At 40.1% G+C, this 17,786-nt stretch overlaps 1 protein-coding gene across 3 annotated transcripts in view; it reads left to right on the top strand.

Moving 5' to 3' along the window:
* Positions 1 to 17,786, top strand: part of HECW1 (HECT, C2 and WW domain containing E3 ubiquitin protein ligase 1) — a 236,233-nt gene that overhangs the window by 94,473 nt on the left and 123,974 nt on the right. For all 3 annotated transcript variants that reach the window (XM_042889148.1, XM_042889147.1, XM_042889149.1), the window contains exon 3: positions 2,835 to 2,942. In XM_042889148.1, the coding sequence (XP_042745082.1) occupies positions 2,835 to 2,942 (108 nt within the window). The remainder of the gene's footprint in view (positions 1 to 2,834; positions 2,943 to 17,786) is intronic.

The following is a 17,786-nucleotide window of genomic DNA, read 5'->3' as shown; positions in this document are numbered from 1 at the left end:
TTGCAGGCTCCAATTCAGCACAACAGTTTGGTGTATGGTCACCTGTAAGTATATAAAGCATTTTCCCTGCCAGACCACAGAGGACAGCTTGCACATTTAAATCTTCTCAGGTGCTCCTGCTTCCCAGAATAAAGTGTGTAATAGTGGATAATCTGTATCTAGGGTGGTCCTTACTGAAGTAGTCAAAGATAAATACTTTTATCTTTTAAATGGGATTTGACATTTAAAAGAGGACAAAATGATCTATAAAATACAAATGAAGAAGAGAATTTGTACCAGAGTTTGAAAGGTTACCATGGGAAAGTACTGTGTAAATGTGATAAAAAATTTCTACTTCTACAAAGAGCAAGAGAAACAGCTAATGAAATAATTATCGACAATTAGCAAGTCAGTAAAGGGAAAATGTATTGCAGAAAACACTGCTGTTTATAATTATCCATTGCAATCATTAACAACCTCTTTAAAAGGTTTTCTTTTGTAAATCCCTCAAGAGAGCAACACTAAATAGTTCAGTTTTGGTAGCCCAATTATCATCTGCCTTCCGTAGCATAGCTATGTAAAAATAAAGTAATAACATTTGTATCTGCCTGCTGCTTTATTTTTTCAGTGAAAGTGAAGCTTTCTTCGATTTAAAAAACTTCTCTGTTTAACTTTATATATATAGTTGAATAATACGTTGCTCTTTGCATATATATATTTGAATAATACCTTGCTCTTGAAGTGTCTTGACTTTGTATGCCAGTCAGCAACCTCCAAAAGTGCTGTGCTTGGTTCTATATGACAGATAAACCTGCCTGTTGATACAGACCTCTCTGGCAATGCGTTTATTACTTTGTATTGTTTGTCTTGTTTCTGGAGGTTATTTCAGTGTCCATATCAGTGTGACAAGCTGAGCATTCATGGTAGCCTTGAGTGTAGGAATGGGAAATCCTGTGGCTGTGGTAGCTCTGGGCACTGCTTTCATGACTCTACACCACCTCATGCTGCTCCATGCATCCAAACAGGCTGACCAGAGCTGGCCTCAGATGGTCTGTGGAGCTCTGCATCTTGTCACATCATCACTCCGTTCTCAGGCACGGTGTCCTTCATTATGGTGGGATCTTCATTTTTTCATTGACCTATGTGGTAATGAAGTGATTCATGCCATGTTTATGTTAATATATTTTATTCATGCCATGTTAATCTTGATGTATTTTAATACTGGATTTAGTGGATCATATTTTTCTTAGGTTTTTGTGAGACCAATAATGAATGTAATAGTCTTTGGAACAGAATTGCAGCACCCATGTAGGGCTTTCTCAGCTGTGAGGCTGACTCGATTAGAGGATGTTTCTGCTGTGTCTGTCAAAATTAGAGCTGCCTTCCTTGCTGAAAGGAGGTCGCTCGCTGGTTCTGTGATCTCAGCCTTCCATTTCATTCAGTGCTTTAGCAGCTCACAGCAGATCCATGGATCTGAGTAGCAAGGCCATGGCAGGGAGATATAACATTACCAGGAGGTCTGTTGCTTCAGCCTCTGAGCGTGAGGCCATTCCAACCTGCTACAAGCCTCTATCCTTAAGTCTCAAATGGTCTGTAAATGACTGTCTATTTTATTTTTTGCTGTGCTGTTTATGTTTACTAGTTATCAAAACCATACAGGCTGTTTTACTATGGTGACAATGTGTGCATTTTTGTTGGCTTGAAAGCTAGTTTAAGCTCACAAGCGAGCAGGAGCCATGTCAGGGCCTTGCTAGTTGCTCTTTATCTGTTGAATGAAAGACCATCAGGAAGCAGACCCTCACCTTGAGGCCAGAGTATGTTTGTTACCCTCTGTACTGGATAGGGCTTGCAGATTTATCTTCGAAAGAGTTGGCTGACATGGTCTAAATTGAAATTTGAAAGAAAACTGAAAATTAATCAGTGTGTACAGTCAGAAGGCTGCGCTTCAGACTCACTGCCTGCCCCACAGTTATTTGCACACAGCCCTTTGCATGCAAGGCTGTTGCTTTCTCAACCTTCAGCCTGAAACCTGTCAGCAACTTCTTATAGCTCACTTGTTGATACAGACATCTTTGAAAATTAGCATGGTAGTCTGACAACCTCCAAGTGTCCCAAAAAGCTTCAAGTGGACAGCACTTTGTTACCAGTCATGTGGTTTTAAGGAAGGGCCTGGGCATTCTGGTGCACTACAGGTTGGCTATGAGCCAGCATGTGCCCTTGCGGCCAAGAAGGCCAGTGGTATCCAGCAGTGAATAAAAATGAGCGTGGCCAGCAGATCTAGGGAGGTGATCCACCTCCTCTACTCTCCCTGGTGAGGCCACATTTAGAATACCATGTCCAGATCTGGGCTCCCCGGTTCAAAAAAAGACAGGGTGCTCCTAGAAGGAGTGCAGCAGAGGGCCACAAGGATGAGTAAAGGCCCATATGAGGAAAGGCTGAGAAACCTGGCTCTGTTCAGCCTGGGGAAAAGAAGACTGAGGGGAGATCTGATTAATGTTTATAAAGATCTGAAGGCACATGGATGAGGCCAGGCTCTTGTCGGTGGTGTGTAGTTATAGGAAAAGGAGTAGCGGCTAAACAATTATTTTTAATTAGATAGGGATTAATCTGTATTAAGCAAGATGTTTTTATGTTTGAGAATTTCATAGGGATGTAGCTTTCAAAATTACATCCATGAAAAACTGATTTTAAGAAGAGCTGCAATGATTTAAAATATAAATGAATGAGAAAGCATGTGGTGCCAAGCTGTCTAGCAGCCGCCGTGTGTTCTGTAAAGCCAGAGGCATATTTTTAGCCTGACTCTCAGTTATGCATATTGCCACAACTGTTTATGATACTGTTTTCTTTGTTCGTAGATGAAGTCTTGTCTGAAAACTTTCTGGACTACAAGAACCGTGGAGTCAATGGCTCTCATCGTGGTCAGATTGTCTGGAAGATTGATGCCAGTTCTTACTTTGTGGAGCGTAAGTATTGTTTCAATTTTACCATAGCGCAATTCAGCCTTTGCAGAAAGATAATTGAATTCCTTGTTGAGTTGTTCTTGTGATTGTGTTATGCCCAATATATCCTGTAGGAAAGGCCAAAAATGTTACCATAACTTTGAACGCATTAAGAGGAACTGAAATGCCCTATGAATTAGAAAAACGTGGCTTCTGCAAGAAAATAAATCTTGTGGGTATTGTCTTGCTTGCATATTTTAACTTTTTAAATACAGCTGTTGAAAAATATTTAATCAGTTTGCTGTTATTTGAACATTGCCATTAGCAGTGAGTGGCATTTACTTTAATATAGTGTTAAGAAAAAGAGCTCCAGGACATAATCTCATTTCTGGAAGATTCACACTGTCTTTGAGCTGGAAAACCTCATTTTGGGTCCACCATATTTGAATAGATGCAGAAATCAAAAAAGGGTTCAGTCTGGTTATTGTCTAGCTTGCTGTAACTGCGTGTTGTTACACTTGTATCAAAGTAATGCGATAGCAAATTAATTGTTCCTCATTGTATTTGTGTATTATGCAGGGTGTCTGATGCAATGCAGTGTAACACTTTCCCACCCTTCTCTTAATAGTCAAATGCATAGACACTGAACTCTCTTGTACAAAGAACTGTGCACTCCATTCAGAAAATTAACATTTCCAGACTTTGCCATCCCACATCCCTGATCAAAGTGAGCCTGATCATTGGAGTCCTTTTAAAGAGTTACTGTGCGCTAGTATGAATGGAATTTATGGTCTCTAATTTCCTCCAAAAAACGTATGCATTTCTTTGGTGAGCAGAAATAGGGTACGCAAAAGTCTGTACTGAGATTTATAGAAAATATCCATGGGAAAGGGCTGCAGGTATCCTTAAGGAGTCAAATGTGAAGGAGCCTAGCATTCAGCAGTTACACTTTTTCAGTTGTACTGAATGTTTTCAATGATCCACCTTAGCCTGAGCAAAATTCAGAGTTGTGTGTAAGCGTATAAGAATTGCATGGTAGTCAGATGTATCTGCTTAAGACTGTCTGAGCTTGAGGGCAATCAAGGGAATCTTTGATAAAACCTGAATTCTGAAAGAGTTAGAAAGGATATGAATTATACTTGATCAGATTCATCTCTGATTTTGACCTCAAGCATCAAGAAGGATGCAGCATGCACACATTTTACAGAAATTCAATTTTAGAGACATCTTCTCTCTTCTCAGTATGAACTATTGCTAATGATCTGTAATTCACACTTTTAAGTTGAGAATATTCTTAAAGATTGAAGGGAGCTATTGAAAGAGTATCTGTGGATACAAGGCGTGTTATGATTGTTCATATCCTGTGTTTTAAAAAATACATTGCTGGGAAATTGTTTAATATACAAGAACTTTGTTTTTACTTGCCCTACTTTTAGAGCAGAAATACTTGATAGGATCTAACCTTTAAAATAAGATTAATTTGCAACTGCTCCTTTGATCTTCAGTTATCAATCCGTGAAATTGATCATGCTTACTTTTCACTGTGAAAGAAGTGTGGGGAGAAGATGTAATATTGTAGAACAGGGTTTTGAAGAGGCCTTAGTGTCTCAGTTTATGGATAAAAGCAGAGGAGAAAAGAGTCAATGTGAGAACTCCTTAAAAGAAAGCCTCTCCTGGTGGGCCACATTTCATTAAGGGCTCAAGTGCACAATTAATTATGGCTGCATAATTAGTTGTCTCTGTTAACTGAGACACAGTAACTGTTGTTAATTGATTTTGTGTATATTCTTTAATTGCCCTAATATGAGAATACACAGCTTAGCATAGTAGCCATCCCTCACTGACAGTTAAAGACTAAGTCATACTACACCGTATTTGGGCTGCTCATGCTTGATGAGTTGCTGCTGCTTGTTAATTTGTTATGCTGCCAACATTAGCCTATGAATCTCTGCCCTGAGATTATGTCCCATCAAGGATGAATTATTGCCCTGTTCAGATTTAAAATAGAAGACAGTGAAGTAGGAAGTAGTAAATAACAGCACATGTAAATACACTCAATGCTGCTTTACCATTGAAATAAGAAGTAAACGCAGTGAAAGAAGTTGATGCATATGAAACATATTTATATAAAAGCATGTTTGAGTGCTCCTGCTCATTGTTGAGAATTATGTAGGAAATTACACAACTTCGTAGTTGATTAAACGTTATGTTGAAAACTGCAGTGGCTGATTGTTTTCTTTGTTTTCTATCCAGAGACAACTGTGTAGGCCACCTTCTTTCAGACTCTTCTTTTTCTTTTGCATCTTTTATGTTTGCGCAGCACAGGAATGTTGTGACATTTTCAGGAATCAGAAAGATACTGATCGTCAAAATCAATCTCATCTAAGATGAAAAAACCTGCCTCCTTTTTCAGAAACTACCTTGGGGACAGGACATTTGTTCAGCAGTAAAGCAGTGTAAGAATTGTCATGTTGGTCAACAGTTAACCTGACGTGGTATCCTGTCGCCAAAAATAGCCAGTGATGAAGATTTGGAAAAGCATATAGAGAGAAGTGTTAATAACTCCCCCAGCTGGAGTGCTGAGAGTTTCTGTTAATATGTTGCTGAAGCACTTGCTGCCTTACGCCGTTTTTTTATTTCCTAGAGGTCAAGGGATATAACAGGTAGCTAAGAGCCAGCAATTCATTTCAAGATGTCCGCATTTTTTTTCTATGCATAATGTTATGTTTCCTTTAACTCGATATTGATCGGAATCTTGCTTAGCATTCATTCTCCATAGAACAGAGCAGCTTTCACTTGCAAAGGTAACCCTTCATTTCTGTGTTTACTTTTGCCAGTAAATACCTGTACTTTGCTATCTGTAGTGAGTCAACACTGGCAGTTTATCAACTACACAGTGCTTTAGAAAAGGTTATGGTATACAGTGCAGTGTTTGGCCCATTGTAGCAGGGAAGTGCCATGATAAAGGGGAAATCATAACATGGCCAAATGAAGAATGAATTCTACACAAGTTTAAATTCTAAGTTCCCAAAACCTTAAGACAGACAGCTTGGTAGCTGCTGTTGGAATGTATAAAGATTTCACGTTTTTTAGAATGTCACTGTCCTATTGAGGGATTACAGGAATCATTCTGTCTGCCCTCAGAAGTCAAAGTTTTCCTTTTGCCAGCAGCTAATCTTTAGTACACCCCAGTGGGTGTCTTTCAACATTTGAGAAAATTACTGTTATGCAGTTTCCAGCCCCTTGAAGTGAAGAGCTTAATGGACATTCACAACGGAAATCTTCCTTCTATCAGATGCAGCTATAATGACAGGCAAAAACCATTGACCTGGAGGACTCACTGTGGGAGAGGAGACTAGCCATACTGTGAGAGACACGTAGAAGCACATCAGGAGTGAAGGACACAGAGAAACGTGTGGCAAGAGATTGAAACTGTTTTTTGTGTAAACTGCACTGCTTGTACCTTTATAAAACTGAAATTCTGCTATTTTGGATGTTGAGCTCATAGTGCGTTGTGTCAGCTGTTACACTAACGGTTGCTTATTCAGGTATACTTACAATCTCGGTTAAGCAAATGCTTTTTGTTAGGTGGGTCTGTGACAGTGCCTAATAGATTTCTCATTTTGGTACACATCTCTGTGTTTTGGGGGTACTTGGTTAATAGATTTTTCTTTTCAAGTTTACTGATAGCCTGGTTTAAGACCACCTAGGGAACTCTTACTTTTCAAAACAAAAGTAATTTCTTGATGTATGCCTATGTATCATTTTCAGATACCGTGGCATTTTAAAAAAAAATTGTTTGTTTGTAGTGGTCTGTTTTTTTACCTTGGGAAGTGCTTAGTATCTTTCCCAGAGATGCATATGCCTTTCCAGTTTGCATATCACAAACTCACAATATAGAGACAGATATGTGACTGTGCAAGCCAGAGAGAGAACTGCTTCCAAATTACAGTGTGAATGCAGGCAGAGCAGAACTCATCTCCTATTAATACTCAACAAATAAAAAACCTTAACAACTGCAGAGGCAACAACATGCTATGTCCAGTTTTGCATTTCTGCGGAAGCTTAGCAATTCAGGCTTTATGACAGCCAGTGATAAACAGCAACCATCCATGGTAAACACAAATTGTTTGGGGTTTGGGGAGAATAAAGGGGAGGGAAGAATACCTACGTGCCATAGGCATGTGTACTTTGTGTCGAGACTTGGAGGGCACTGCAGTGAAAGAATCAGCTTGTCATAGGTTTACCAGGAAAGTAAGCATGCTCTACTTCGTTGGAATTTGTGGCACAACTTTTTGGCCATATATACAACAATACAAAGAGAGAAACCATTTCACTAAGGGGCAGTGCAGCCTTTTCCGGTATGCACAGTGTCAAACTGTTGTATCTCTAAAATTATGATAGAAGTTTTGACACAATTCAGAATTACATCAAAGATAGTCAAATACCTGGGACCTCTGTTAACCCATGAGACTTTCAGCATGTCATTTTGTCAACCAATAAAACAGTTTCCAAATGTGGAAGCTTATGCAGCCCTTGATTTACTACATTTATTACTGTTGTAGCTGCATTTTTATCAAAAACAGATGATAGGCCTTTCAAAGACCAGTTATAGTTATTTATTCCTATTGGTCTTGGGAATTAAAAGGGATTTGGTGGTAAAAAGGGCATTCAACTAAATAAGATAGAATTCTGGGAGTTTCTGGTATGCCTACAGACAAATGGTAGTCAAGGGCAAATAATGACTGGCTTATGGTCAAAATACGCTATGTGTGCATTTATGGAATATGAACATAAAGAGGAGACAAAACTGGTATGTAATCAGCCCTTTTATCTGAGGCTCCTTCTAGAAAATCTATATGAGGCAGCTGATTTCAAGGCCGCTTTCAAAGCACAAATAACTGAAGGATGTAGCAGCCTCAGAGGTTTCCAAATAAATGATATGCAGTCGTATCAACAAACGCTGTAATGAAGCTGAAGTCTTTTTAAAATTTTTGTATTTCAAGGCACATACACTTCACTGGTGAAAGTGTACATAAGCAAACTAGACTTTAAGGACTTAAGGAGATCATAGATGATACAACTGAAGCAACACAAAAGTATCATCTTCAATGGTGATAATAAAACTAAATTGCAGAATAGTTAAAGGTGTCATAGAAAAAAAAAAAAAAAAAAAGGATATGAAGCAAAAAAAAGACATTTGTATCCAAAAGGGCACATTTACTGTTTGCACATGTACTAGTCTTTTCAATGCTTTGTGGTTATTTTCTACCCTACATAAACACATCACACTTTATATTCCTCTCTCATATTTTCTCAGCCCGATAGCTCTGTAGTGATTTAATACTTCCCTTTTAGGCTTAGCTCCGGGAGAGAACTGTCTGATCCTGGCTGAAGGCATTTCCAAGTTCAGAGTTGTTGTGATTCCTCAAGAACCCTTTGTTTTGTGTCCTTTGCTGAGCCCTTTAATCTTTGTCATCATTTTATGTTGCTTTTTTATCTTACAAAGTCTTTCTGTGCCAGGACTGGAATGGGAACACAGGTCAGTTCCCACAAGATAGGAGGACAGGAGACAGCTATTTCTTAGCTTTCCTGCTTGATGGAACTGTGGCAGCTTAACTGTGAGACTTTTCAGATCAGGTTTTCCTCCATCATTCTCTCACTTTCTGCAGCATTTTTTGACACTTGGACATACTTTGTTTGTACTGTGGAGATGGGGGCTGTTTGTTTATTTGTGGAAGGGGAAGTAGATGCTTGTGTTGCAGCATGAGTGCTTGGTGACACCAGGCTGGGACAGCCTGGCTGGTCCCACACTGCCTGCTCTCTGCTTTCCATTGCAGCTTACGTGCCATGCTGAGACTGAGGTGAGTGCTTGGTTATGCCGGCAGTAATGGTTTCAGAAAGTTCTGCCAGGGTGAACTGGAAAGCTTTAAATGAGAATTCTCAATCCTAGGTACTCTGAAGTCAGAGTGTATTCTTCACAGAGCTGCAGACCATAGCTTATTTTGTCAGCCACTTAACGTTAAACAAGTTTGGCCATTCTAACAGTGCATCCAAGACTGAACCTCTTGTATTTCTTGAGGCAATGGTGAAGGATGGCAGTGACATTTAATCACAATTCTAGTGCTAATTACAGTGAGTTCTGGAGCATCTGGGACTTGGTTTGGACCAACAGATCTTTTTTGTTAACTTTCAGGTGGGGTTTTTTTTGGTGGTGGTGTTTGTTTTTTTTTAATGCAGTAATGTCTAGTGTCTCATGTGAAGAGCAGATCTTCATTCTTTTCTATATGCTGAGATTGTTCCTCTCCTAAAGAGCTTAGGCTGGAGTTTTGAAGGCATTAAGTTCAGTACAAATGTTTGAGGGCTAGGTTTCAAAGCTGAGATAGGGAAGATGGATTTAAAGCTGAGGGGTGGAAGAAGAGGCATGGAGTGAAGAAGTGACTTGCCAGTGCAAGAGTTACAACTGCAGATAAGACTTCAGTTTCCATATTCCCTGCATAGTGTCTCATCTGCTATTTGAGGCCATCTCTCCTCTGTTTGCAGTCTGTACTATTGGGAATTACTTAGAAGTCGTACTCTGAAAATAGATGTGCCTGACTACATAGTGCATTTTTTTCCTTTTATTCTTTAGAGATCATAACTTCTGAAAGCTCTTCTGCCATAAAGAGAGGAGAGGGTGTCTGTAGGGCTCTTACAGCTTTTTGTAATAAGCATGACAAAAGGTGGCACTGAAAGAGCTAGAGTTTGTCCATTCTTTTCTGTTCTTCTTTTTTAAAGCCAGCTGTGAATACATTGGATGTACCTGTTTACCTTCTCAGATGCTGTGAGGGACAGCACTAATTTCCCTTGCAGTCTGACAGCCCGACTCTTGCATAGCTGATCCACTGCCTACAACAAAGACTGAGCTTTATCAGACTGCTTTCTGCCTGCTTATTTCCCTGCAGCTTGTCCTGTCTCATGTACATACGCAGAAGGGTGCTGTTGTTCAGGTGCTGCCAGGTGACCCCACAGCTCCACCGCCAGCTCCGTCTGGTATTGAACACCTTGAGCTCAGTGAACTGGGTAAAACAGAGTGTGATGGGAACAAATGCCAATATCCTTGCTTCAGAGGGGCTGTTGAGTGCAGCAAGGAGGCCTGGCCCCCAGTTGTAAGCTAGTGCCAGGTATTACCTGAAGCACCCTGTGTACCACCTGCGGGAGACGCAATGCCCTGTGATTTCAGAGCTTGAGTAAAGATAGCTGATAATAAGAGGGAAAAGTTCTCCTTCACTTATAGTGTTGTTTCTTTCATCTCCGTAGTTCACTCTGTCCAAGTGGGTGTTTGTCTTGCTCTGAGCTTGTTGTTAGCACCCTTCATGAGAAACAGATAGGGACAGGGGCAGGCAGCAGCTCTGCCACTGCCGGGAAACTGAAAAGAGATTGTGCATCCTTGCAACAGTTCTCAGTGAAATGGTATCAGGAGTTGGGAATGCCTTGAGCTTTCCATGCCCGTGTTTGTGGGCAGCTGTAAGTTCTGATTTGCTCTGCTCTGCTTCGTTCTCTCTTCTCTAGTCCCACTGAAGATATCAAGTAGGTACTGGGCATAATGCCACAGGGAGTAGCATGTGCTCATCATGTACCAGCAGTATCCTCAGACACATTGTACTTGCTTTTGCTTCAGAACTCCTGCGCATAATGTATGGTTTTGGTTTCTTTTTTCCTTTAACTTCTGTGTCATCCAGGAGTGCACTTGAAGAAATGAAGAGGGAGTCTTGAAATGCAGCAGTGTGGCTAGCAACTGTATCCTTCTCATCTAGTATTTGAGCAGTGCCTGAACAGGTACTGCTTTGATTCTTTGAACTTTGCATGTTTGTATTCCACAGAATGGATGCTGAAGTCATCTCATAGTTTATTTTAATGGATCTGTATAGCTTAGGTAATGTTTTGTGATTGATAATTGTTCTACTACTTTTAGGAAGAGATTACAATGTTATCTCTGATTCACAAATTAGTCTTTGCCAATGTGAAATATTACTGGTGATTCTGGTTAGATGGTGGTGTCTAGGGATTTGGTGAAATTGCCATGGAAGATGGATTCCCTCTCTTTTTCATAGGGCCCTGTGCTCTTCCTTGAATTCTTCCACTGAACATGTTTCTGAAGCTGCTACAAGCCAATAAATTCCCACTGAAATCAGTAAGAAGCCCTGGCACATGGCATCTGTGTTCCTGCAAGCTCAGCACCTTTTACGTGCAACCATACACAGAGAGCCCAGGTGCAGATTTTGATCCAAGTGGGGATGTTTTTTTTTGGTAGAAAAACAATGAGGTTCTACATGAGAAGGTGAATGCAGTGTAAATGGGAAGCAGCTGTGATTGGAAGGGTTATCAGCACATGAATCCAAAGGTTATATTTGCTCCAAAACAGTGCTGAGCTAGCAAGCCTCGTTTCAGCAATTGTCCTACAAATTATGAACAAACAGAAAACAATGTATTCGTGTTTTTAAAATTAGGGTATAAATTCAGTTGATGGATGCAAAATCTTTCAGGAGTCTGCCTTGTTGGTGTAAGATCTCAGCACCACTGAACTTGAATATTCAAGATTATGGACACTGGAACCCAGAGATGGGGGTCTCAGAGCAAAATGTAGTAGGTTACTTCAAGGGCTTGCCTGAGTGAGCAAACTCAGTGGGCTATCTATTGACCAAGACAATAACTAGCTTAAAAATCCTGTATAATAGATCAGTGTCAATAATTTACCATTTATAAATTTGGTGGATTTTATGGGTTGTTTTTTTTTTTCTTTTATTTATTTATTTATTTATTTATTTATTTATTTATTTATTTATTTTGGTAATCCTGTTATATTTGGGCAATTTTAGTAGGCAGAAAATCATCTGTGACCTTCCATGAGGGTTTTACCTGCTGCGAGCAAGCAGAATTTTATCTATGATGTAGTGCTGTAGTAACTCATCTTGCTTCTGAAAAAAGTGCATAAATGATGGAAGGAGCCGTTTTGGTATTCATCTTTCTTGCAGACTAGTTAGTGAATCTAGCTTTAACTTATTCCTCATCCAGGATTTCCTGCTATAGGAATCCCAGATTCCAAGAGGATATTTTCCATCCAGAATGACTTACTCGGAGAGCAGGAGGTCAGCATGGATGAGTTACTTTCTCCCCCCAGAGTTTGGAATTTGAGCACAGCAGAACCATTTTTTGCAAGGTCTTTAATACTGGTTATAAGATCTTGAAAAACTCAGAATAATGTTTTGTGCTTCTAAGCTATTCTCTGAACTTTACAATTCTTTGGATGTTTACCTTACCCCATTAACAGCAAATATAATTTCCTCCCATTTATCAATGCTAAAAGTATTTATTAAAAATAAATCTTGAAATAGATATTTTTGCTGACTTTGTTTCTTAATTAAGTCTCCATAAAAATGTTTTTTTTTTTTTTCCCATCCTTCCCCTTTCATTAAGTTATCTATGCTGATTTCATTATGTGTTCTCTCTTCAAAAGTTGCCTGTGGATTTTTTTCAAGCCTCCTTTGTTAAAAGCAGCCGCTGCAGTGAGACCTCTAAGAGTAGAAAGTGGTATTTATTGCAGACACTTCTTCCTGGTGGTGGGACCTGTGCATCTACCAGGTATTTCTTCACTTCTCAGATGGCAGGAAGCGGAGGTGTAGGGAGGTGACATGTTTCTTTATGTGGGATGAGCTGTCGCAGCTCACTTGCAGCTCTTGTCTCATCCCTGAGAATCAGAGACACGAGTCTGAAGCCTTCTCACTCAGGGGCTGTATTAACGGAGCTTTATGTGATTAGGTTGCATATACTGATAATCTTGTTTCCTTTTACAGATCCCTTTACACTGTAAGGAAGCTATGAATGCGGTCATAGAATAACTTTGGGTGCAGTGGGCCTCTGGAGGTCGTCTGTTCAAGGCAGGTCCAGTTAGAGCAGGTTGCTCAAGAAATCTACTAGTAAAATGTCGAATATCATCAAGTAAAGTTTCCTTTTGGGCAACTTTTTTTAGTGTAGAGCACCCTCACATTGAAACAAGTCTTATTTCATTTTCAAAGATGGCATTTCTCTGTCTCTAGGTTATATTTTCTGCTGACCCTTTCCCTTTGGTGGATAATGTTTGCCATCCCTTGGAAAGCTCAGGAAAAAAAAAAAACTGTGAAAAGTAATTACTATTTCACCTGGTATTTTAAAACAAGTTGTAAATAAAACACATGAAATTAAGAATAGAGTGTTTGTTGTTTTTTTAAAAGCCATTTGCATCAGTAGAAAAAAAATAGATGTTGGTTAGGAAGCAAATTGCAGCTGTGTTACAGAAGGGAGGTGGAGGTGGGGATAGAAATAAGTGGCTGATGCATATGTATCAGAATTCAAACTGTGGATGTTGTAAGTTGCCAGCAGTGTTCCCCCAGACAGATTTCTGATTGGCAGCAGTACAAGACATGGAAAGTGGAAAGCATAAACATGAAGAGACCAAGCACTGTGTATAAATGTATAATCTTTTTGCAGTCGAGGGGCACCAGAGAGTTTTCCCAGCAGCTCATGGCAAGGACTCTCAATTCTACGCCCAGCAGGCAGAACATTTAGGGAAGTTGCTTTTGTGATGAGAAGATCTCATACAGATCTCTCTCCCCTGCCTGTGGCTTTGAGAATCAGTCTGCACACAGCAAAGTGTTTTAATGCTGCAGTTATCTAGCACAGGCCTCACAGGCTTATGATGTGTGACTACAGCTCTGCTTCTCTTTCTCAAATCCCTTAAAAGAAGTCTACAGATACATCAGGGTGTTTCAGGGGCCTGTAGAGATTTCAGAGTCTTGGTTTGTCTCCCTGCTATCTAGCTGTCCAATCTACTGAACAGCACTTAAGTGCTACTAAAGTCACTTTATAACCTGGATTACTCCAGAAAGCACTAGGAATTAGCACAAGCTCATACATCTCATGGAAAGGTGAGACTGTTTCCTTCCCATAGCTTGCCTAGGGTTTCTGGATTTACATATGTAAATATGTAATATACTGTACTTCTGGACTCAGGCTCAATTCAGAGACAACCACAGCAGTCATCTGTAGTACTTAAGACCTTGCAACCCCTACATTGTCCGTGCTGCCTCTGCCAGAAGCAGCCTCTCATTAACACATCCTTTCTGGAGGCACCATTTGATCCCTGGTCCTTGTTACCAATTTCAGCCATCTGGATAGCTTAGTTCATGTTTGGATGCTATTTCTGACAGCCTTGTCTGCTAGCAAGTTAGCTAATGGCAAGTAAATGCAGGGCTGCTTCGGGTCACCCAGAGGTTTGAGAGGTGTGGGGCTCAGATGTGGGACTGCACGTAGCTGAAAGACAGAAGGTTTTTTTAACTAATCACGTTCTAGTGCAGAGGACATGTTCATATGTATTCAGGCTGCTGTTTTGTGTCTTTCAGTGGGGTTTGAGCAATTAAATGGAGGAGGCACTTGTCCTTCCAGAGCAGCCCTGTGAACGGCAGGACCTGAACTCCTCCAGTATGTAGAGACTGAAATTCCTTCCCTACTGCAGTCAGGAGATCTAGCTGTTCATTTTAACAGGATAAGGACTTCACCAAGAAGTATCAGAATTTGCTCATCTAAAATTATAAACTCTCTCCTCTAGTTATGCATTCATAGAAAAGTATGAAAATTTGATTATTCTCTTTTTCTCTTCTGCACTTTTACAACAAGGAAAAATAACTAAAATTGCTTCAGAAATGAAATTTGCTTTGATGGTTTAAAAGCAACACATGGGGGTTTTGTGACTGAGCTGTGAAACCCTGAAAACTGGGCTCATAATGACCTCTCAGCACAGCCTTAACACTGCTACTAGGAACCCTGCAATTTCTGCTTCTCCACAAAATGTGCTGAACCTCTATGATAGATAAAAAATCTCATATTCTGCTTTCTTCTGTTAGCAAATGCCTCGGTGGGAGCCTTTTAAATATATATAACACATGCAAAGATAAATGTTCTGCTTCTGAACTAGCCCATTTAAATTTTGTACAGTTTGGAAAATAGAATCTGATTTTGCTTTATAAAATCTATTTCTTTTTCTAAATTTCATAAATTTGTTGCAATTGAGATACATTTAAATGCTAACTAGTATATCTTTGGCACACATAAATGATTTAGATGACCTGTGTGTATTATGTACTGTGGAGTACATAATCTGGTTGGTAGTGCACGCAGCAAGTTTATTTCAAGCAGAAATGCTACATGAAGTTTGGAAATATTTTGGAGAAGGACTAAGTAATATATGATTGTGAAATGAACAAATTACAGCTTGCATGACTATTTCTTTTGGGTGTAAAATAAGAGGTAGGGATGGCCTGCATGCACTGGAATTAGGGTTAGGAATTTTTCTGTTTGCTGGCTTTAACAAAAGATGAATCAGGCTGTTAGCAGCTATCACGCAAGCAGCCCATAGTTCAGGCGCTACAATAAATTAAAAACATTCAGCAGGCTATGTTTTGTTTTTCTTGCTGTTGTTGTTGTTGTTTCGTTTTTTTCCACTGTGCACTATAAATTATTCAGCCCTTGAAAGGTGATTCATTTGGAAGCCATGGCTTGTCAAGGCTGACAGAGATTGCTGTATGCTGGCAACTGACTCAAACAAGTATCTACCAACAAAGTGTCTGCAAATAAGTCTCCAAAGTTGTAACGGTGACTTTATGGGAGATAAATTCCAAAGGCAACAAGAAGGTGGGAAAATGAAAAACTATAGAACAGTACCAGAAATGCATTTACCTGTTCTGGATTCTTAGTGTAGCAGCCAGCAGCTGGATGTCTGCGGCAGCAGCATACAAGGGGACCATCTACATTTGATTTCTCTGAAGACCAACTTGAGAATGCACAGCTTATGTGCTTTTTTGCTGGGAGACAAATGTGTGCATCCTCAGAGCCTGTTTGAGACTTCAGCTGTGGACTATACATATGCAGTAGAGGACCTCTTCTTGAAACGCAGTAGTTTGCATGTGTCACAGGCACAAACAAGTACGGATCCATTAGCAGGAGGTGATGCCAGTTCACAGCAGCTGTGAGTTCAAGTATTTACTTTTCAGACTGAAATTTCCAGAGGTAATACAGGGAAGAAAAACCTTTCTGCTTTCAACACTGCTAAAAAAGACACATTTAATGATGATGGTTACTAAGAAAAATACCTTCAATAAAACCCCACACTTACTGTATTTTTTTAATATAGATTCCTTCTGACCTGGTGAGTGAGCTAAACCACATTGCCTGAAAATGTTTGTATGACTGCATGAGTTGTTTCTTAGAATATTTAAGTTGCAGAATTGTAATAATTGGATGGGCACAGGCACATTTGAGCACCTCAGCAAAGTTCCACAAGGCAGTGTGCAACTTCTGCAGGTGGGAGACAGCTCCCCTGGGGCTAGTGAACCCCCACCAGCAGATAGAACTGTTTGGTTTATGAATCTGCAGTGCCTTCTTGTTTCTGCCTGTTAGTACTATAACCATGTTTATTTTGGTTTGCATGCCAGAAGAGCTGTTCTCCCACTAAGAGGGTCCTTTACCTTCCTGCGTGTGCCAGTGTAGGCACCCCCAGACTGCCAGTTAGACCAGCAGCTTTCAATCTTGCTCTCCATTTCTTCCTTTGTGGTTGCAGGGCAAGATTCCAAGGTGCAGGACCAAATCCTATGCTGTCAGTGGGCTTTCTATGACTGGGAAGGATAGGTTTACAGCCCAGGAGTTTTTAAGGCACAAAACTTAACTGTGATTTTAGAGAAAACTGATGTAGGGAACATCTGAACAAACAAATGCTTTGAAGGAAATCTCAAATGTACTTTTCAATTTCAGAGTTACTTGACTGACAGCAGCTTAAGTAATAAGTATAGCTAAATCCCCTGATGACCTGCTTGATTCAATACCTTCAGGTCAGTACAGAAGCATGCGTGTGGTGCTTTACCTCTGCAGAGACAGATTCACCAGCCTTAATACACCTGTTAGAAATTTAACTGCTGCTGAGCTAGATACTCCTGGATGCTAATGAGCTTTGTTAGAGTTTATATTGAGTTTTCTCTTGAACACTGCTTCACAGAAGACCACTCTTTTGTCCTGTAATCAAAGGACAGCCCCACTACTGTGAAAACCACTTCATGAAAGGATTTGTCTCATTTTTTATCTCCTTTGGAGTCGGTTGCAGGTTCTAAGAGAACCCAGATTTCCTGACATCAGTGCATTTCATCCCGCATGCTGAATGCTGTGCATTTCTGCTAGAGACAGCAAAGCAGTGGCCTAGGTTTTGCAGGATGCCTGGAGTCTCCAACTTTATGTCAGGCGCAGGCAGCAGATGTCCTGTCTTTCAGACTGCAGCATTTTCCTTTTTTAATGTTGCATATGGACATGCAAAGGCTTAGAATCACTTGCTTGGGGCTGAAGGAGGTATGAATGCATGTGCCAACATTACATTAAGTGCTGAATTTTCAAATATGTAGCCGTCAGAGTTTGGGGGGCAAACCAATATACAATATGTACTCAGCTACAAATCAGCAATAGTAGGTGTTATGAATGTGCAGGTGATTCAAAGCAAATTTACACTAGAATACACCTCTGTTAATTCTTCCTTTTTTTTTTCAGATGCCCTTTGCCTCTGCTTTTGATTTTTTATAGGTTCTCTGCAAGCTTATTTCTGAAAAAGTGCTTTTAAAGTAGCATAGGTTATCTGCAGTCTGCTCTGTGTAGCTGTCCTACTGTGTGTTGTCACATAACATCTGCTAGATCTTGCTCGGGCTTTTGAGGATTTGCATTAGGGTTTCCTTTGCACAGTGCAGCAAACTCTGTGGGAGTTGAGTGTGCTGTGTTTTGAGACCTGAGTCTTTAACTATAAAAAAAAATACAACAGTG

This window comes from Lagopus leucura, unplaced genomic scaffold (assembly GCF_019238085.1).
Source record: "Lagopus leucura isolate 7727_CA_CO unplaced genomic scaffold, USGS_WTPT01 Super-Scaffold_100157, whole genome shotgun sequence".
NCBI lineage: Eukaryota > Metazoa > Chordata > Aves > Galliformes > Phasianidae > Lagopus > Lagopus leucura.
The sequence above is the reverse complement of the archived record's forward strand: the minus strand, read 5'-3'. Positions and strand labels throughout refer to the sequence as shown.